This window comes from Sciurus vulgaris (assembly GCF_902686455.1).
Source record: "Sciurus vulgaris genome assembly, chromosome: 5".
Classification (NCBI taxonomy): Eukaryota; Metazoa; Chordata; class Mammalia; order Rodentia; family Sciuridae; genus Sciurus; species Sciurus vulgaris.
The window spans coordinates 110,546,814-110,569,278 of record NC_136465.1 but is presented as its reverse complement, the minus strand read 5'-3'; the positions used below and the strand labels follow the sequence as shown (position 1 = coordinate 110,569,278).

The 22,465-nt window shown below is 46.1% G+C and overlaps 1 protein-coding gene across 2 annotated transcripts in view; it reads left to right on the top strand.

Moving 5' to 3' along the window:
- Positions 1-19,956, top strand: part of VDR (vitamin D receptor) — a 57,500-nt gene extending 37,544 nt beyond the window's left edge. Inside the window, exons 5-10 of one of the 2 annotated variants that reach the window (XM_079139628.1) lie at positions 6,124-6,323; positions 6,545-6,635; positions 9,270-9,441; positions 15,042-15,193; positions 15,416-15,532; positions 16,478-19,956. In XM_079139628.1, coding sequence (XP_078995754.1) covers positions 6,124-6,323; positions 6,545-6,635; positions 9,270-9,441; positions 15,042-15,193; positions 15,416-15,532; positions 16,478-16,737 — 992 coding nt within the window. In that variant the 3' untranslated portion in view covers positions 16,738-19,956. The remainder of the gene's footprint in view (positions 1-6,123; positions 6,324-6,544; positions 6,636-9,269; positions 9,442-15,041; positions 15,194-15,415; positions 15,533-16,477) is intronic. The other variant, XM_079139629.1, reaches the window with a different exon arrangement.
- Positions 19,957-22,465: the final 2,509 nt, after the last annotated feature.

Here is a 22,465-nt window from a genome sequence, read left to right as displayed (position 1 = left end):
GATTAGAGAGGAGCAAGGAGAGAGGAGGAGAAAGAAATATGTCCGTTTAAAAATATCAGTTGCAGGGCTGGGTTGTAGCTCAGTGGTAGAGCGCTTACCCAGCATGTGTGAGACACTGGGTTCAATTCTCAGCACTGCATATAAATAAATAAAATAAAGGTCCATCGACAACTAAAATATATTTTAGAAAAAAAATCAGTTGCAGTGACAGAACAGCAAGTGCAATATTCAAAGCATAAAGTGGACCACTGTTACATTTCCCCACTGTCAAATGCTATATTCCATTTCTATGGAAAAGGGCAAGGACATCTCCAAGCTGCTTCCTACTGAAAGAGGGCAAAACTGGGGGAAAGTAACCCAAAGTCCTTGTTCTATCATGTGGGGCATGGGTAGTTAAGGGTATTCAGCATCAGAGCAGTTTAGAGGTCCACAGTGGCTGATAGCAGGTGACTAGACAAGGCATACATAGGGCAGGGATCATGTTAAGGCAACAATAAACTAGACAGCAAAACATTACTTTTTTGTAAACAATTATCACAAAAGCATTTAGTATTTCAGCCAGTCTCTGAAAACTCATAATCATATCAGGGGAAAACAGATCAAGTTTATCAACATAGGAGGTTAGGAAGATTTGTAGGTCTATGAGCGCAGGCTCAAATCAACTCAGGACAAACCTGCAACTCTAGAGTCCTTTGTGATCATTATTATTGGGCACTCCCATACAAGAACCCTTTCTTTATAACCTCCAGCTTTATTTTTGGTAGGGCTGACACAAGTGTACACCTTAAGTTACATTTTTTTAAAAAATTGTTTTTCCTTTTATTTTTTTTAAAAAATTTTAACTTTATTTGTTTATTTATTTATTTTTTTATGTGGTGTGGGAAGGGAATCCAGTGCCTCACACATGCTAGGCAAGCGCTCTACCACTGAGCCACATCCCCAGCCCCTATTTTTCCTTTTAAATGTCCATATAGGACTATGTTTAGGCTATACTCTCCTGCCAGGTGTTTAAGACCAAGTTGGTCAAAACCGACCTTGTTCTTATCTACTCTTAAGGGTCATCTGAGATTCCTCAGAGATCACTCTTGGAAATGTGTTTGAAGCCTCTTGACTCCTTTAGCAGAAACCAGTGTTTATTGACACAAGATACTTTGTCATACACAAGCATTTTCTTCTTAAACTCTTACAACAATCGCTAAATATGTAAATACTTCTATTTTTTTAATAGCTAAGGAAGGCTGGTCATAGTAGCGTATACCTGTAATCCCAGTGGCTGGGGAGGCTAAGGCAGGAGGATCACAAGTTCAAAGCCAGCCTCAGCAATTTAGTAAGGCCCTAAGCAACTTAGTGAGACCCTATCTCTAAATACAAAATAAAAGGGCTGGAGATGTGGCTCAGTGGGTAAGCGCTCCTGGGTTCAATCCCTGGTACAAAAAAAAAAAAAAAAAAAAAAAAAAAAAAAGCTAAGAGAACTCGAAGGAATTAAAATATGCCTCTGAGCTAATAAGATGATTGTATCAACACTCATTCTAACATAGGTCTGTCTGCTTCCAAAGGCCAGGCTTGTGGGCTCCACCCCAAAGCAGACTCTCAGGTGCTTCCAGTGGTCAAAGTTCCCTCCATTGTGTGTTTCCAGATACTGCCTAGGGACAAACTAAAGACAACTTTGTCCCCACAAGAGTCCTCTTCTTTCTCTTCCATTCTTTGTTGGCTGTATTCCCTTGGAACCCAAGACATTCCATAGTTGAGCTCTTGCATCTTGCTTATTCTACACCCATCCTGCACAGAACCACCTATTATGTAAAATCCAATTTTTTTGCTATTGTATGCCTTTTATCTCCAGTGTTAGCACAGTGCCTAGCACATAGTAGGTGCTCAATAAATTTGTGTTGAGAACAATTTGTTGGCTAAGCTGGAATACATCCAACCATGTCCCCTCCTAGACCCTTCCAGGTCCCCACATGCAGCACACAGCACCATACTATGCTTCTTATGTCTCTATATCTCCACTGGTCTATAGAAGCCAAAAAGATTATTCCAAACCTGATATTGTTTATGTTGTTCATTTGGAAAAAATATGTTGTTTTGTTCCTTTGTTGCCCACAGGCATCTTCAAATGTTTTTAAATCATTCATGTTTGCAGATCTGACTTCCCAACTAGAGTCTAGGCTTTGTTAGACAGAGAACATGTCTTACAAGGAAATAACTTGCACAAGGCCACTTCACACCCAGCAAGGAACTCAGGCGGGTGTCGAGAAAGCTACTGAGCAGCGGTATAGGTTTCACAACATTCCACAATGGTTGGGTACCAAAGCTCACATACTTTATTCATTGGAAAGCCCATCGAATGCAACTCTTTCAGACCTAGCTTAGTGGTTTTCTATTCAAAACACGTCTCTTGCCAGGTATGGAAGCACTCGCCTGTAATCCCAATGACTCAGAAGGTTGACACGGGAGGATCACAGGTTCAAGGCTAACCTCAGCCACCAATGAAATTAATAACCCCTTTAAAAATTATTTCATAAATCATAATAGCATCTTCATACGTGAGAAGCTTATGGCTTATTCAGTCCCTAAACAACATGGCCTTGTGGAAGGAAGGCTCCTGGATTGGGCACTCTGGGTAAAACAGAATTTCTTAGGTTTCTTTGTCTAGTCATCCACTAGAAGATGGTGGCCACTGTCTGAGGCAATGGTTGGGGAAAACAGGGCTATAGAGTAAACCACAAATCTTCTTTGTCTTTTAAAGTAAATCATTCACAAGATTTACTACTTTATTCAATTCTTCATGCTCTTCAGATGAATTGGAACACCTTGTGTGTCAGACTCGATGACTGAGAGCCAGAGTCCTACTGAACAGTCAGAGGTGGCTAGGGTCAGAGCCAGTATGAGGTTATGATTACAGCCACTGATCACAGAACCAGACTGCCCAGGACTAAACACCAGCTCTGCCATTTTTTAGCTGTGTGACTTTAGCAAGATATGTCTCCTTTCTGGACCTCAGTTCCCTCTTCTGCAAAATGGGTATAATAATAGTGCCCACCTTGAAGGGTTTTTAAGAGAGGACCAAATATGTATGAGTCAATGTACAAAAAGTGATTAGAACAGTGCCTGGTATACAAAAAGAAACCATGTATGTTATCCATTTCTATTAATATTATCTTTTTATTACGCCAAACTTGATCACCAAGATTTCTAGCTTGCAACAGATCAGAAGTAACACTGGAGGGGAGAAAAGCACACTTCTAGAGGCAGATACTGATAAGAAGAGGCAAAGCATAGTTTAGCAGAGAAGCAGAGATTGAGCCTTGAAAAGGAGTATAAGACTCCAAAGCACACAACTCTGAGGTCATGACCTTGACCCAAATGTTCAATGATTATTCAGAATGAGGCCTCTGAATCACCAAGAAAAGGTTATAGGATTTACAGATCTTCCGGTACAAGATAGTCTGTCTTAGAAATATTTCAATCACAATTATTTAATTAAAGAGTTTAACTTTGCTCAGTTACCCAGTGGCCTGGCATGTCATGTGTGCCATTCCCAACATTTCACGGGATAGATGGCTTGGTGCATTTATCACTGTCCTTCTTGAAGCCCAGGAAATGACTTGCACATAGTTGGTGCAATCTGTGTTGATGTGCTCAATGTTTGGTGTCAGACTCTCTGGCAAGCACCACAGCCAGGAAGCCCCTCTGGTTGAGCCCCTGGTTGTGTGTGGGGAAACACATGAATTCTAAGACATGGCCTCTGACCTTAAGTAAACCACATTCTAGTGAAGGAGACCTTCAACTTCTTAGATCCTCCCTGTGGGCATTTATTAAAATCTGTACTAACCATAAGTCTTAAAGAATGGAAGACATTTAGGTGTCAGTATTCATGGGAAAGACATAAGAAATGAGAGCACAGTGCAGATCAGGGCAATCAAGAAAGGCTTCTCAGCAAAAGAAGGTGTAAGCTGAGCATTGAGGAAGGGATTACCTCGCACAGCGACTGGGGAGGGAAGGCCCAGCTGGACAGGCATCCAGCACAGGTGGAAAGGCAGTGGGTGGTGTGAGCAGGTCGTGTTCACAGGTCAGTGATGCCAACATGCCTAGAGCAGGAGCAGTGTCCAGAGGTGCTGGGAAATGAGGCTGGAAAGTTAGGAAGAAGCCGAATCTTGGAGATCCCTGACTTTGGTTTGAGCCTGGTAAGCAGGAAGGAGCCAGGGAAAGTTTCTAAGCAGGAGAATAATATCATAGAATCATAGGAGTGATGGCAAAGTCCATTAAGACTGAGAAACATGCCAGTGGATATCAACAGTATAACTGGCAGAGGCTGGCCTCCCTAGTTCTGATCACATTTCTGATCACATCACTTCCTTTATCTACACTTCAGATGAGCAAGAAAGACCAGACACCTACTTTAGATTCTCCAGGCCAGGGCCTTATACCCTGCCTTTACCTGGGATTATTCTCAGATCCTTTCTCCCCATCCTGCTTGACCTCTCAGGGTCTGAGCAGACACCTCTGTGGGAGGAAGTTGGCAGCTCCGGGCGGTTGAGTCAGTCACCTGGGCATGGCCTCCTCCCAACCCTCCTCTTGGTATGGCTTACCTCAGCGTGGAGGGAGGGCTCCATCTTCTGCCATAGGCTTACTTTTCCTGCTATGCCTGTGGCCCTGGTTGTCTACTCCCACCAGCCATAGGTTCTTCTTCATACCCCATCAACTTCTCTGGTCCTCCCCTTACCTAAGGGACCTGGGTCAATTGACCTTTCTGGAAGCCTGGAACCCACTCATTCTGGAGTTATTGATCCTTCCCCTGCTCTTGTGAAATTCCCCAGTACTGTGGGTAGATGCCCTGGCAGCTCCAGTACAGAGCAAGTAGCTACAGGATGCCCCACTGCCCACTCCTGCCGTCAGCACTCTGCAAGCCCTGGCCAGGAGATCTGTTTGCCCAGTTGCTGTGCCAGGCATCCCTGCTCCAGCTCCACCCTCCAGGGCAGCTATCCCAGCACAGTGTGGCAGATAGTCCCTGCCCAAACCTGCAAATGACAGAGGGTCTCATGGTCAGTCACCCAGTAGCAACTTGGAAAGAGCATCCCAGATTAGAGATGTGAAGCATCAGCCTTCAGGAACTCTGAGAGGGCTCAAAAACTTCCTTGAGCAGAAATATCAAGACTGGACAGGCTGGAAGAGGGGTAATCTTGCAGCTAACCAAAGAAGCAAAAAGTCTTTCTATGTTGGTCAGGGTAGACCAGATGCCCGAGTTCCATGTTGGGGGAAATGAGTGTGGGCATGACTGTGAAGAGGCATCTTCTTGGCATCTCCTATCTTCCATCCCTCCAGCTGTGAGTGTCCACATAGTTGTTTGTTCACTGTGACTTCACCTTGGTATCTCTCCCCTTCAGGATTATAGGCCATGGGGTGAGGAGGTGGAGGAAGACTAATGCTTCATGAGCACCTGCATAGTGCCGGCCTCGCATCCAGTTCTCAAAACTCCCTCACTTACACACACACATACATACACATACTCTTTATGGAGGAAAGAAGAAGAAACAGACCTTAAAATATTATATGGTCCAACTTCTCATGCTATAAACGACAGAACAAAAGCCTAGAGTTGTTTTATTTTGTTTTGGGTTTGGGGATTGAACTCAGGGCCACTTAGCCACTGAGCCACATCCCCAGCCCTATTTTGTATTTTATTTAGAGACAGGGTCTCACTGAGTTGCTTAGCACCTTGCTTTTGCTGAGGCTGGCTTTGAACTCACGATCCTCCTGCCTCAGCCTCCTTGAGCCGCTGGGATTACAGGTGTGCACCACTGTACCCAGTAAAAACCTAGAGTTTGAACAGTTTGTTCAAGATCCCACAACTTGTTCTTGAGAATCCAGACTCTCTAATGCCAGCCCATCTTGTCTTCTAAATCCTCTTTATTCTTTTTGCATGTGTTTGCCTTTTCATCAGCACAAACCTAATTTATTTCCATATTGTGACATTGAAGCCCCTGGGGCAGCAGACGCCCCAGGAAACCCCGAGTGTGAGGAGACAGTCAGTTCCTCCCGTGCTGGTCCTCTAATACTGGACCAACATTTCCTGGAGGAGCTGTGGGCCAGCCCTCCTGACTCCCCTTCCTGCCCCCATAGTCATACTGACAGATGAGGAGGTGCAGCGCAAGCGGGAGATGATCCTGAAGCGCAAGGAAGAAGAGGCCTTGAAGGACAGTCTTCGGCCCAAGCTGTCTGAGGAACAGCAGCACATCATTGCTATCCTGCTGGACGCCCACCACAAGACCTTTGACCCCACCTATGCCGATTTTGACCAGTTCCGGGTAAGTCTGCCTGCAGTCATGGAGGATGAGCAAGAGCTAGTAGGAGCAGGAATGGAGGGCCAGGGGCCCGCTGGCATGGAACTGGTGAAGGAAAAGAAACGGCTCTGCCCCTCTGGCATTGGGAGGGCTTCCATTCCTGTAGACCTTTCTTGAAACCATTGCTCTCAGAGATCAGAGCCAAGACAGAAAGGCGTCCCTGAAAATAGGGACTTCTGGGACTCCATTTTCCCTTCCAGCCTCCAGTAAGAGCGAGTCAACTTACAGGACACACTCCCAGCTTCTCCGGGAACTCCTCCTCTGGCTCAGATCTCTTCACCACCTCTCTAGGTAAGCAGGACTTCCCACCACCACCTGGCCAGCAGAGGAGGGGAGCCCCCCCCAACCTGTCCTTGGGTTGCTGGATGCAAAGAGGCAGAAAGCTCCCTACTGTGACCAGCATTTGCAATCTGTGCACCACACAATGTCCTCAAACAACCACTGTTTCACCAAAGGGCACTGACTTGCACAGGGCACATGCAGAGGGAGAGACCAAGCTGGGATTCAGGCTGTGCCGAATGGACCATCCGAGCCCGTGCTCTTTCCTCTAAGTCAGGTTCTGGCTCCCTCCCTGGGGGGAACCTAATTCCTTTAAATGATGTTTTGATTCTAGTTTGTTTTGGGGAGGTGAAATCAGAGAGGAAAGGAGACATATTTACCTGAGCCCTGGGAGAGTGCTATGGCCCTGGAGGATGGGCCACCTACAGCTCACCCAAGAGTCTGGGAGGCATACTCTTTTCTTCTTATGGCCTTTCTATACCTTCTTCATCATCCTGCCTCATCCTCTCCCTGCCCTTGTCCTTTCTCCCTCTACCCCTCACCCAAATCTGATGTCCTCCATTTAGAGCCCACATGAGGGCAAGGATAGAAACCCTCCCTCCCCTCTGGACAACTACATCGCCCAGAAAAGGAACTTCCAGGCTTAGTGATGGATCTGTGCACAGATGGAAAATAGATGGAAGGGGTCCCAGGGCCATACATTGTTTCTCCCTACCCAGAAGTTATAAGAAGAAGGTGATCAGGGGCTAAAGAGAAGCATTAACCACTGAGTGGATTGACTGGTCCTCCCAGACCCTCACCTTGTAGGGATACCCCACCCCCCATGTGTTAATTCTGCACCTTTCACCTGCTGTCCTGTTCATTTGTGCCAATGAGTATCAATCTGTATAATCTACTTCAGTTTTAGGAGTTTTAATATGCCCTCATGGTTAATTGATTTGAGATGCTCATCTCTACCAGTGGTATGTTTGGTTTTATATATATATATATTTTTTTTTTTAATTTTGAACAAGTTTATATTTTAAAAATATTATTCAAAAGTAAAACACATTCATTTTAGGTATTTAGAAAATATAAATTAAAGTGCCTTATCTATAAATTTTATTTGATATATAATCTTTAATCCTACTGAACTAAGTAAATTGTGAGGTATCTCTTCATCATTTTTTAAACCACATATGTGTATTCAGAAGTGTAATTGTGTTCTAAGTCAGATCACTTGCTTTTTTTCCTCTTCATATTAAATTGTGTCAGGCACAGTGGCATAAGCCTATAATCCTGGTGACTCAGGAGGCTGAGACAGGAGGATTGCAAGTTTGAGGCTAGCCTGGAAAATTTGGCAAGACCCTGTCTCAAAATATAAAGAACTGTGGATGACTTCAGTGGTAAAGTACCCATGGGTTCAATCTCCAGGACTTCAAAATAAAAATAGTATATCGTATCATATTTCCATGACTTTCACTATTCATCTGTAATATAGTATTTAAAGGCTGCATCATATTCAGACATATAAAATACCTAAATCCCCTACCACTGGATATCTAGATTATTTCTCAGTTTTTCAGAAGGATAATACTAAAATGGGGATATAGCTCAATTGGTAGAGCACTTGCCTTGTGTGCACAAAGCCCTGAGTTCAATCCCCAGCACCACAAAAATAAACAGAAGGATAATATTTAACTTATGGATAAGTATTTACAATTATTCTGAATTCTTTCCTCATGATGAATTAATGGAAGTGGAGTTACTGGTCAAAGAGTACACTTAATTATAGACTTTGATCCCTATTGTCGAATAACTTTTTAGATCACCCGTACAGGTGTACACCTTCTATAGTACCCAGCTCTGCATGATAAGTGCCTGATCCCCTATATCTTTATAAATAGTGATCAATATTGAAACACATTTGTTTGCAGTTTACAGGTGAAAAGTGTAGATGTTCTACTTTGTAGTTCTTTGTCTAGGGAGGTTGAACATTTTCTCCCCACTGATTGATTGGTCCCTAATTCATTTTTTACTGAGATCATTAAAAGTGACACGTGAGGGCTGGGAATATAGCTCAGTTGGTAGAGTGCTTGCCTCACATGCACAAGGCCCTGGGTTCAATCCCCAGCACCGCAAAAAGAAATTATAAATAACACATGGTCTGTAAAATCATGGCTCAGGGAAGTCTTGTTTCTCTGAGTATCTCTAGCTCTTTGATTTTACTGCCTCAAACCTCACACTGCTAAAAGAAGAGACCAGAAGAGACCCTGGGAATCCTGGGGCTGCATTGTAGTCTTTGGAGGGAGACTGTCACCATGGGATCCCTCATTGGCTTTACTTCCAGGGCACACAAGGTCCTTCTGGGGCAGACCAGAGGAACATGGCCTGAGTATTCTTTTTTTTTGGTCGGGGGCAGTATTGGAGATTAAACCCAGGGGTGCTTAGCCACTGAGCCACATCCTCAGCCATTTTTATTTTTTAGTTTGAAGCAGGTTTTCACTAAGTTGCTTAGGGCCTCACTAAGTTGCTGAGGCTGGCTTTAAACTTGCGATCCTCCTGCCTCAGCCTCTAGAGCTGCTGGGGTTACAGGTGAGCACCACCATGCCCAGCACTGGCCTGAATATTCTTAAACAGTTCCTACTCTTTCCTCCTTCCCCCCAGACATGATGGAGCCATCTAACTTCTCCAACCTGGATCTGAATGAAGAAGACCCAGATGACCCTTCTGTGACTCTGGACCTGTCCCAACTTTCCATGCTGCCCCACCTGGCCGACCTAGTCAGTTACAGCATCCAAAAGGTGATCGACTTTGCCAAGATGATCCCAGGATTCAGGTAAGAAGCTTCTGCAATGTCTGGGGATCTGTCAGAATCCTAGATGGAGCTAGAAGTTTTGGAGGTCACCAACCCACTGCTTCCCCAAAACAGAGATTGAGCTCTACCCCAGACCTCCAGAATCAGAATCTCTGGGGGTGGGGGGAGGGGTTCAGGAATCTGTATTTTAGGAAATGTAGCCCATCCAGAATTATTCTATGAACCAGCAATGCCATGTTGCCATTTTATTTATTTTTTTAAAATATTGTTAAGTTGTAGATGGACACAGTGCCTTTATTTTATTTATTTATTTTTATGTGGTGCTGAGATCAAACCCAGTGCCTCACAAATGCTAGGTGGGCACATTACCACTGAGCCACAACCCCAGCACCCCATGTTGTCACTTTAAATAGATATATTGGAAGATAGTTACATCCATATTTATGTATATTAAATCCTCATTCTTTCCAAAAATTCATTGGGTATCTCACCCTAAAATATGTATACAATGTATTTGAAAAATAGAAATAAATCAATATCAAACAATATGATTAGTAGTTTATAGCTATCATTATAGCAGAAAGGGAAGAATGCTTCCTTGCTAATGATGCTCAGATTCAGTTGTAGGATCCTGCCAGGTGTGGTGGCACATGTGTCTCAGGAGGCTGAGGCAGGAGGATCGCAAGTGCAAGGCCAGTCTCAACAACTTAGTGAACCCTTGTCTCAAAATGAAAATTAAAAAGGCCTGGGGATGTGACTCAGTAGTTAATCACCTCTGGGTTCAATCCCTGGCACACACAAAAAGAGAAAAGTAGTACTCTGAAAGCTGGAAAATAATTCACTGTTGGCCAGCTCTGGATGGAACTAACATAAACTGCCACTATTTGTTTTGTGGATCTCTCCGCTGCATAGGAAAGCCATCAATTAGTCATTGTCTAAATTACCACATTGTCCTGCTTGATGACAAAGTATAGATAAGGATTACTCTTCAGAATTAGGATGGAAGCCAGGTGCTTCAGCACTTTCCAGTTTGTTTCTGCCCTGAGACAACTAGACCTGTGTTATTTAATGCCTCTCACCAACCCAAATACCAGAAACTCTCCAATGCTCTTGCCCTGAAATGAATGTGAAAGTTGTGAAGAAGAGAATGTCAACCAGTGTTGAGACACTCTTACTGCATTGCACATTCGGGTTGCAGCAGCAGGAGCCAGGGCCACTCTGGCAGTCAGACAGGACACGTGGCTGAGTCTCCCCTGAGTCCCTGGGTTTAACCTCCAGAGCCTTTCCTTGGAACCAAGAACACATTCCGTTGAACACAAGTTTCAACTGCCTCATCCGTGCTTCATGTTGCTGTTTGCAAACTCCATCTCTTCCAAAGTCTTGTTTTGTGTAAACAGAGACAAAAACACTTCAAGGTGCCAAAGTCTACTCTGAAGCACCTGGCTTCCACCCTCATCTGCACGGGATTCATTCTTCCCTGCTCTCGTGGGGAATTGGACAGATGGCCCCTGAGGCTGTCTCGGGAGGCTAAGGCTTGTTGTTCTGAGTGGTGGATAGGATTGCGTATATGGGAAAACCATCCTGACAAGGAAGTTCATTAAAATGTATCATTTAACACTGCCCCTTCCCTGTGTCCCCAGCCTCCATTGTTCTCCGGTGTCCTTTGGTGCCTTTTCCTTACCTTCCCCTCAATTTCTCTTCCCGATCCTGAGCTGACGTCTGTCCTCTTCTTTTCAAGCCTCATCTTTCCCAGGGTTAGTCTGGTCCTGCAGTCAAGGCTAAAGCGAGGCACACGTGAGCAAGTAATGGGCACTGCCAAGCCATGGATACAAAATGTGTTTCAACTCATCCTGAATACCCTTGGGTTGACTTCTCTGTCTGTGGTGTGACTTGAGAAGTTTCAGAGAAGAATGTTTTTCAATACAAATGGAGCAGACCTTGGCAAGAGCATGGGGGACACTGATGTGGACACTCTGTGACCAGATGGATGGGGTGCTGAGCCCAGTTCCAGCAGCAGTCAGGGTCAGTCCAGCTGCTCCTTGGTCCTTCTGGTTTCCACACTAAGGGTTTTTGTTTTCTCAAGAAGTAGAAGAACGGTGGCCGTGGTCCCTGGTGGCTTTGATCTTGCTGCCTCTAGGCGGGGGTGGCAGGTGTGGGGAAGGCAGGATGAAACTTTTGTGTAGGGGAGAGGAGGGGGGACTGGATGAGACTCCAGCTCCGGCATGGGACCAATATGAGGCGGGACTGGATGGGCTGCTCTGGGTGTGAACTGCACTGTAGTACGGCCTTGGCCCCACTCCCTCTTCCCACCCCCTCTCTTTCATCCTCTCAGACTTACCCCACAAACCTCCCATCTTTGTTGGTGCTGCAAAAGAAATGCATGGAAGAGGTGTTGTCAGAAGCAGCTTCAAACATGAATAGGAGCAACCTTGGATGTGAGAACTAAGCACCCTTAGATTCCACCGCCAAGTGGGTGCACAAGGGACTAGGCCACACCTGCTAGAGCCCAGATGTGTGGGCTAAAATCCTTCAGCCTCACTGCCATTTCCATTTCCAGGGACTCCTTCTTGAGACAAAGACTGGGGGTCATGGTGCTTCCTTTGTCCTTCGCCCTTTCCTCCACAGTCATTTATCTATCCATCCATCCAACAAACAACTTTCTTATATAAACTGTGAGGGATAAAAGTTGACTAGGACACAGTCCCTGGCCTCCAGGTACTCAGTGTCTGATGGAAGAGATAGGCATGTGAGCAATTGGTGTAGAGAGATAAGAGCTCTCTGGAAACCTGCTAGAGGTACCGTGGGAATTCAGGCGAGGAGGGGTTGGACTCTGCCCTTGGGGGTGGGAAAGACTAGACAGCAACACCATACCAGGCACGCCTCAGGTACCCAGAGTGGCCATAGGTGTGAAGATAACAAGGGCATAAACATCACACAGGTCAGGGAGGAGGCGCAGAGCCTGCCGTCACAGAGCAGCCCTCTTACTGGTTTCCTTAAACTCCACTTCTACTCCCACCCACCACCAACCCCAGTTCTGACTGTGAACCACACTTAGAAAGTCCCTGTCTTTCCTGGTTGTGGGTGGTAATGTGGGGTTGTTGGAGGTTTGCTTCATAGCAGTAGCATGTCTGGGTCACGACGATCAGCAGCCACACCGAAATCCCCTGGCCAACCACCCGGGGTATGGGTGTTCACTTATGGCCATCCATCCTGAGTGGGGAACTGAACAAAGATGTTCCTCACAAAATTACCTATAGTAGCAAAAGTTAAAAGTGGCCAAAACATCCTAACACAGGTAAATGGGAGGCTGCTTAAATAACTTAAAGTATATTGATATGATACAATACTACACAGCCCACTAAGAACTGGATGAAAGAATTTTTAGTGATATGAGAAGTTGGATACAGATAGTATGAACTCAAGTATGTTTAAAAAAAATATATGTGTGTGTGTATGTATATGTGATTGTAAGTAATTTTATTTGCTTTTATACACTTGTTTTCCAAAGATTTAATTATGAATCTATTTTACTTGTGTGATGAGTTTAAACCAAAACAAAATGGAGGTGATGTTAATTTTTATTTTGTTAATGTAGACAGAGCAACCAGAGAAGAGTAACAAGGAGAGGGAAGCATTTAGATACTTAGACAGTTATTAGACAGTCTTTCCCGGAGAAGATAGAAGGAGGACATGGTAATTTTTTTCTTTAAGAAAAAAATTCCACTAACATGATTAAAGGGCATTCCCAAGGTTGGTTCTTCTGAGTGCAAAACTATAAGTCATGGGTGAATGTCTCCACGTGTGGCTTGACGCTCAACAGAAGAAGAGGCCATTAATGCAGGAGTTGTCTAGCAACTCGATGGCTGGGTCTAGGGGCTGTGAGCTCCCTGCATCAGAAGCATCCTGCAGAGGCTATGTAAGAGCTATCTGTCAGGCACACAGGAGGAGCAATTGGCCCACCTGGTCTCTAAAAGGGGTTTTCCAGCTCTTGCACTTTGGGTTTTGTTCAATACCCATCTTTTGCTGACCATCCTCACCATGCAAGCCCTTTCAGTCCCAATCATCTATCATCTGTTGATATAGAACTCCCATCAGTTAATATCAGATGCTTCCTGTATTTACATACCAAAGAGCAGCCATAGAGAAGATGATAGCCCATCTACATGATTTCCAGGAGGAAACTGAAAGTCAGGAAGAGAAAGGAGGGAAAAGCCAGGAGCAAGTGGGTCCATGGTCTCTGCCTTTTCCCTACCATTGTTCAGACAAGCCCAGCTCATGACTCAGAATAGTGGAACTAGTCACTGGGCTCTTATCACATAAACACATATTTATTGATCCTCTTGTACTCCGGGCTTGATGGTCAGAGAATGGGCAACAGTAAGGTAAATAAGAGATGGTACTGGCCCTCAAGTAACCTACAAATAAGAGCCAAAGACAAGCATGAACAGAACTGAAGGGGAAAGGACAAAATAAGAGCCAAGCAATGTGCAGTGGGTCCTCAAGAAATGGCTACTTCTGCCAAAGAGAATGGAGTGGAGAGGTTGTCCATGGGAGTCACATTGGATTCAGGATCAGGAAGGTGAGATGGAACATTAGAAGAAGCATGTTCCTCGCTGGAGCTGGAGCATGTTCAAAGGCATAGTGGTCTGAAAGCACCCAGTATCTGAATGCAGAGTGGCCCAGTGTTGTCAGAATGGAGGGTTGGTGGTGTTTGAGTTGGGAGGGATGGGCTGGAAAGAAAGGTTGGATCTAAGTTATGGAGTATGGAATGATCCTGGGATGCTCGAGAATCAGTGAGGATTTCTGGGCACAAAAGTGATATTTATCTGTAGCAGCAGGAGAAAAGATGAATGAGAGATCTGAGAGACTCGAATCCAGGACTCCAGTAGGAGGCTATTTTAAAAGATGATGGAGTCAGGCACGGTGGCGCATGCCTGTTTTCCAGTGGCTCAGGAGGCTGAGACAGGAGGATCACGAGTTCAAAGCCCGCCTCAGCAAAAGAGAGCTGCTAAGCAACTCAGTGAGACCCTGTCTCTAAATAAAATACAAAATAGGGCTGGAGAACATCCCATAGGGATCAATGGTTGAGTGCCCTGAGTTCAATCTCTAGTACCCGACCCCAAATATTGGAGGTCTTGATGGAGCAGTCCTGATGAGAGTAGGAATAAGGTCAAGGGCTTGAGAGAGGTCTTGGAGACAGAGCTTGCTACTGAGAAGGACTGGTGGACAGGAGAGGAAGAGGAAATGAAAACATGGAATTTGTTAAAGATGACTTGGACCATGCCATTAGCAGACCATCCTATCCATGGCACAGCATGGGGATCTTCCTCTGGCTTTCTCTTCCCATCACTAATAGCTCTGACTGCTTAGTTGCTGGGTTTTCCTTCTCTTAGTAACTGAGCTACTTCACATTTCACCTTGGCATATGGTCAGTGTTGAGTTGTTCTCCCTCGAAGAACATTCTTGTTCTCTCCAACTAGGCAGCAAACTCTTCGGTGGAGGATGGAGGCACATGCTGGTCACTTGGCAGGTGTAACCTGTTAAAGCCCTAAACTGGTCGGTGTGACTCGAAGGTCTTGACTGGTGGCCTGATCTCCTCCTCTCCGCCCCCCCCCCCACAGTGATCTCACCTCTGATGACCAGATTGTGCTGCTGAAGTCGTGTGCCATCGAGGTGATCATGCTGCGCTCCAACCAGTCTTTCACCATGGATGACATGTCCTGGGAGTGTGGCAACCAGAACTATAAGTATAATGTTACTGACATGACCAAAGGTGTGTCTAAATTCTGCCTCCACCTTTTCCAGCTCCCAGATTCTGGCTCCATCCCACTTGAGGTTTTGGGTTCCCATCAAGCATATGGGGGCGGGGGGATCCGTGCTGGGGAGCGACTAGCAACAATAGGGAGAGGAGGGCAAGGGCAGACCCAGAGGGGTTGGAGGTGGGTGGGGTAGCTCCTGGGTTCTACCCACAGTACCTGGCCATTCTCTCTCATAGCTGGGCACACCCTGGAGCTGATTGAGCCCCTTATCAAGTTCCAAGTAGGGCTAAAGAAGCTAAATTTGCACGAGGAGGAACATGTTCTGCTCATGGCTATCTGCATCGTCTCCCCAGGTATGAAGCCCAGCAGTGAGGAGCTCACTAGGAAGTAGGAGTATGAAGGACAAAGAGCTTCAGAGATACGGCAGGGAAATCTGGAGGGAAAATCGAACAAAAGGAGAGGCAAATAGGGAAATGGTGCTTTGCTGGGTTTCTAAGGCCTGTCGGGTGTGTGGTGGTTGAGGGGTCCCTTATCCCTCACTGCACTTGGCTTTGCCTTTTAGAGACTGTAGGTGATTCAGAGGATTCTGAGGAACCAGATAAACAGGGTTCTGACAGGCCTGGGTGTTCCCAATACTTGGGCTCTCTTCTTGTGTGAACTGGAATGAACTTTTCTGTCACTTGAGGTTCCTCAGAGGCAGAGTACAAATCCTGAGAATGTTGAATGGTTCTACATTTACCTGGCTGATTTTGGAGGCAGTGTGTTTTGACCCTTGACCTCTTCTGTTTGTTTGGGGTGGGAAGAAGGAGAAAAGGCTCAGGAGGAGGTTGTTGTGGTCTTGGGGATGTTATGTCAGTGATGAAGCCCAAATCTGTGGACCTATACAATGGATGACAGCTGGAGGGCACCTGGTCAATTCTGGGATATGGAGCTGGAGGGCCGTCAGGAATGGCCCTCTTGAGGAAGGTCTTGTAAGTTGTTACTCACAGATCAGTCAGTCAGGCAAAGAGAGAAGAGCTGAGTTCCAAGAGAGAACAGAGTGTGGCACTCAGGACACTGATGCAAACACAGACCACAGAGACAGAGGAAGTGAGGTAAGGTGGGGACAGGACAGATGGGCTCATGAAAAGACGTCATCCTCAATGCAGTGGAAAGTTGTTGAGGGGCTTTAGGCAGGTGTCTCAGGTAAGCAGGGGTGGCCTGCGCAGTGCCTCACATGGGCGTCCATATGGGTGAGACTGAGCAGCGAGGGAGTCAGCTTAGAGCCCCTGTGTCTTCTCCCATTCCCTGTGTCACAGACCGACCTGGGTTGCAGGACACCAAGCTGGTTGAGGCCATCCAAGATCGCCTATCCAATACGCTGCAGACCTACATCCGCTGCCGCCACCCTCCCCCAGGCAGCCACCTGCTGTATGCCAAGATGATCCAGAAGCTGGCCGACCTGCGTAGCCTCAATGAGGAACACTCCAAGCAGTATCGCTCGCTCTCCTTCCAGCCTGACAGCAGCATGAAGCTCACGCCCCTTGTGCTTGAGGTGTTTGGCAATGAGATCTCCTGACTAGGGCGGCCTGCCGTGGTGCCTAGGCCAGGTTGCTCCTCCAGAGTCAGGTGCCCAGGCCCCAAGCTGGCTGCAGCCCAGCAGCCCTTCCCAGCCCTCCTGGAGTTCAGCCCCACCTCTGCCATCTCCCTTGTCTGTCTGGCCCATCCTCTCTCCTGCCCAGTCTAACACCAGGTCCCCCTTTCCTGAAGGCCACAGGTTACCCACTGTCCCAAGAGACCTCAGTCATGAGTTACTGTTTATTTGACAAAGAAAATCAAATGGAGACAGAGGGCAGAGGCTGAAGGAGGGACCTTGCCAAGGGATGTCCCCACCACTCCCTAAGTGGCTGCTGCTAATGCAAGGGAAGGCAGGCAGGACAAATGCACCCACTCCTCAGGGACAGAGATACGTCTACCTCCCCCAGGCCCATACATCCAGAGCCTGGTGGGGAGCCCCCTCCCCACATCCATCCAGAATACATAACTGGCCCACAATTCCTACCCGACTCCAACTTATCCTGATACCTGTCTGTGAGGTTCTGTCCCATCCACAATAGGGCCTCCTCCCTCTGCCTTCCTTCTCCTGGTCTGCTTGGGACAGCCAAGGATGAGCAAACCCAAGAGAACTAAGATCATGATACCCCCTTCACACACCCTGCTGGCTGAAGGGCATTCTTCTCTGGTGTGCCCACCTCCATCCTTTGCCATGGTAATCCTCTCATGGGGGGTAGCTCTGGTATGCTGGGCTTCCTTCCCATGGCAGGAGCTGCTGGCTCAGAACCCACTTGCTGAGAGGCCCCAGGAGGGCAGAACACAGGTCCAGGCAGTGGACAACAGACAAAGCCAGCCTCCCAAAAGAGCGATGGATGGCAGTCTCAGGCTTTCCCTGTCACAAAGCCCAGGGCTCATTAGCCTGGATAAAATGTTGATTGAGGGGAAGCTTTCCTTCCAACCATCCACATGGCAGAACTGAATTGCTCCTGGATTGCAAGAAGCCATGCCTGCCACTGTCCTCCTCCTTACCCTGCCAGTGCCTTACCTCCCACCCAGGAGAGCAGACCCTCCTACTTTGGCCCCCACTGGGGCCTCACTCTCTGATCACCAAGGGTGGCAAGGAAGTTGTCCCAATCTCACGTCTGGAGCAGCAGGACCTCCCTCTGACAAGTATGTGGGGGTTGCATCTTCTGCCCCTGGCAGGGGGTTTGGAGGACTGCCCACGTGTACTTCCAAGAGAGCTACCCAGATGTAGAACAAGGAGCAGTACCTGCACCTCGGGACTTGAGTGGAGAGAGCTGGTAGACCCAGGGGCTGGTCAGAGCACATGGGGATCCAGCGATGGCGTGGGGGGGGGGGACTGGTTCCCTTCTTATCACTCCACTACCCAGAACTCTAAGGGAGCCTCTAAGTCACAGCCAATGGGGGAATACATAACTTCAAACTCCATTTCCTCCTGTAGCAGCCACGCCCTGGAGGTGGGAACCCTTGGGTGAGCTCCCTGCTGAGGGGATTGTGGGCATGTAAATGGGCCACACATTGGGGCCTCTTCCAGAGGGACTCATGGAGGGTCCTTGAGATGACTGTTTGGATTAGGGAAGCATTTCTGTATCCGAGTCATCAACAGGAGGTAAGGTCAGTGGGAATGTGGCCACCCAAACCCCCAGAACATGCACCCCTCCACCTACATCTGCAATTCCCGGAAAACTGGGAGGAATCAGACTCAACATGGCAAGAACTGTCAGTGTCCTCCTGGCCCTGCATTTCTCAGAATCCTTCAGGTGAAAACACATCTAAAGACCACATTCCGTATTGCAGAATAGCATACATATGGCTTCATCTTCCATATGTTAGATATGAGTTGCTCCCATTTGTACTATGTTCTAATACTGAGGGTACCAGGCAGAGCGATTTATGGGGGCAAAACTTATCTTGTGAAAATACTGTACATTAATGAATATTGTTATTATTGTACAAGGTCAATAGGGAAAGACCTTTGATTTTAGCTGCAGAATGCATTGATCTAGCTGGCTATTCAGTGGAGCAAGAAAGCTTGAGAATTGTTAAACTAGTTCAACCCATTTGTTAAAGGAAACTGACACTTAGAAGAGGGTATGACTTACCCATGCTCAAATAACTACAAGTTGCTTCAGGAGCTGGGCTCCTAGCAGGTTGGGAGGCTGAGGCAGGAGGATTCAAAGTTAAAAGCTAGCCTCAGCAACTTAGTAAGGCCCTAAGCAACTTAGTGAGATTCTATCTCAAAATAAAAAGGAATGAGACTGTGACTCAGTAGTTAAGGACCCCTGAGTTCAATCCCTGGTACAAAAAAAAAGTCACTCCAGGGCTGGGCAAAAATTTGAATTTATAGTCCACTTCCCTTTTCAATATACAACACTTAAGCTCAGACCCTATTTTCCATTTCCCTGACAGCTGACCCGGATTTAGACAAAGCATGTCAAGATCTGGGATCCCTTCCATTTTTCCCTGGGTTGCAGCCCCACCACCAACCCATCAAAAGGAGGAGGAGGAAGGACAATTCAGTCTCTGTCTCAATGTGAATCAACCTCTCCCCGAGGGTGGCCCTGGCCATTGGTGTCTCTGCCTCAGCCCTGTATAATGCTGTTGTTGCCTTATCAATAAAGTACATTGATCTTTGTAATGTCTGCACCTTCCCAGCTCTCCCTCTGGCCCTGCCCTCTTCAGGGAACTCAACTGGACCTCCTGGGAACAAGTTGCTCAGCCCAGGGGCAGACAACCACCCAGGACTCCCAGAGGGAAGTCGAGGAACTGGGAGGAAAAGGAAAAAGTGAGGATTCCGGGGTCTGAATTGGGAGAAAATTGTATCATCAGCCAGTCTGTTAGAAGGTGGACATTTGTGAAGCAAAAATGTTTAAAGTATATCCTTGGAAATGAAGGAAAGCATACACCAAAGTGGGAAATAAACAAGATTCCCAGAGACCAGAGATCCTTCTGCTGGCTAACAGGAAGCAAGTAGGGGAATCCAAGTGAGGCCAACAGAGGAGGTTGGAATGTACAAAAATCAAGCAGCAGAAGAAAGCTTTAAAGGGTGCCTCCCAACTGACCCTCAAATCAGAAAAAAAAATAAAAAATAAAAAAGTTTGCCAGAAGTTATCAAATAAACCAATGAAAAAAGCTCTGCTTATGGTAATAAAAATGGCTCATACTTACATAGCACTTACTTTGTGGAAAGTACTGCTGTAAATAAATGCTTTATGAAAACCAATTTGCTTTATCCTTATAAGGACCCTATGGGAGATGGGTTATTATTACTCCCACTTGACAGAGTGAATAACTTGCTGAAAGCTACACTGGTGATGACAGAGATGAGATTTGGACCCTCCAGAAGTCATTAATAAGACTACATTACATTGCTTCCTACTGGGTCTGACAAATGGCAGTCTTGCTAGCACTCTCCTAAAGGGGATACAAGGGAGGTTCCCATTCCTAAAATGGGCTCTGAGATGGGGAAATTGGAGGTGCTAGACCAGAGTGCTCTACTCTTAGAAGTGTTTGGTCAAATGTGTTGGTTCCAATCAAGTGTGGCACTTACCTAAAAACCTCAAGAATGGAAACCAGACAACTATTGGCAAAAACGTCTTGCATTAGAGATTGCAGCTGCACTGGTGACCTGGAGGATTACAAATGACTCCTATGCACAAGTAGGACTGCCTAGGGGCCCTGAAGAGTGAGAGCACATGCAGCCCCCTCTGCAAGGAAGTGTGGCTCATGATGAAGGCTAGCTAGCATTGCTAAACACAACAGACGAGAACTGCCCACTGAGGACACAACATTGTGATCTGTCAGTGGAGTAATCGTGCCCAACTGATGCATTTATTTAGGATAAGTTGGCCTTGGAACCTGTAAATGTGATTGAATTTTCAGAAACATCTGCAAAGATTTCAAACCATGGGCTAAAATGAGTCACAGGGGGATGAGATGGGAGGATAGGAATTGAGGATTGGGCGTGGGAGTTATTTTACCATGAAAAACAAACTTAGAGAAAGGATATCAATAGCTACATAAGTGGGCATGTCTCGGGCTGGAAATGCATGAACCTGAGAAACTACTAGAAGACTCAAACTTAGTTGTTGTTTTGTACTGGAGACTGAACTTAGGGGCACTTTACAACTGAGGCACATCTCCAGTCATTTTTTAATTTGTTTTGACACCGGATCTTGCTAAATTACTGAGACTGGCCTTGAACTTCTGCCTCAGCCTCCCAAGTCACTGGGATTACAGTTGTGCACCACTGCTCTGGGCCATAGTTAGTATTTTTTGTTTTTAATTTTCTTTTCTTTTCTCTCTCTCTCTCTCTCTCTCTCTCTCTCAACACAATACCTTTTTTTTAATTATTATTTTTATGTGGTACTAGGGATTGAACCCAGTGCTTCACACGCACTAGGCAAGCGCCCTGCCACTAAGCTACAGACTCAGCCCCTTTACTTAGTATTTTTATGGTTGCTCAAAGGAAACACAAAAATCTCCAAAACTGTGTTATAATTGACTTTTTCAGATGAACTGAGGGGAAAATCTTATAATTAGGACAAAGTGATTTTGAGTTTTTACATTTCAAGTTTTGGTTCTACACCTGTACTGTTCAATGAAGTAGCCACTAGCCTTATCTAAATATTTAAATTTGAAATAATTGAAATGAGCTGGCCACAGTGGGATGTACCTATAATCCCAGCTACTCGGGAGGCTGAGGCAGGAGGATCACAAGTTCAAGGCCAAGCTGGGCAACTTAGCAAGACCCTATCTTGAAATAAAATGAAAGGACTGGGGGTATAGCTCAGTGGTAGCACATCCCTGGGTTCAATCCTCCAGTCCCCCCCCCAAAAAAAAATACATATAAGTATATATATGTGTGTGTGAGAGAGAGACAGAGATATGTATGTGAACATATATATGTGATGTTTATATATATATATGCATATATATGTACATATATATATATATAAACTAATTTAACTAAAAATGAGATAAAAGTAAACATTAGCTCCTAGGCTATACAAGCCATAGCTCTAGTGCTCTATCATCTCAGGACTACCATGAGGGACAGTGTAGATACAGAACATTTTCATCATCATCATAGAAAGTTCTGCTGGATTGCACTGGTCTACGCCATGCATTCTTGTCCAGTATCACTGTGGATGGCTGCCCAGCATGCTTCTGCTGACCTTGGGGCAGTACAGACACTGTGTTTGACATCACATGGAAGCTGTATAGGGAACATCTTCCCCTTCCTCAAGCTACACTACGCCTGGACTACTGGGAACAGGTATGCTCCTCAAAGGAAACATAAAGGATAAATATCTCACAGGCCATGAGGTTCACAGGCTCAGAGCATCATGTGGCATAAGTAGGTCATTGGTGTGTAGGGAAATATTGACTGCTTCAGCTCTGAGGACAAGCAAATAAGCCCTGCCTGGAGGGGCCAGAAACCTCAGATCTATTTCTCCAGCTTCTATGGCAACTCCCTGGAGGCTGCCTATGCAGCATGAGGTCTGTGCTTCCCCCTGGTCCTTGCAGGTGACAAGAAGGGTAATCGTCATCTGGCACTCCCAGTATGACCAAGAAGATAATGATGCTGATATCCTAATGGTGACTAGTTCTCATTGTGGGAAGGGAGTCTGTGGGAGACTCTGCGTTCTAAGGATCAGGAAGCACACCAGAGTGCAGATCTTGTGACTGGTAGGGGGATTCTGGGGCTCACTGCTCCAGAGATCTGCTCT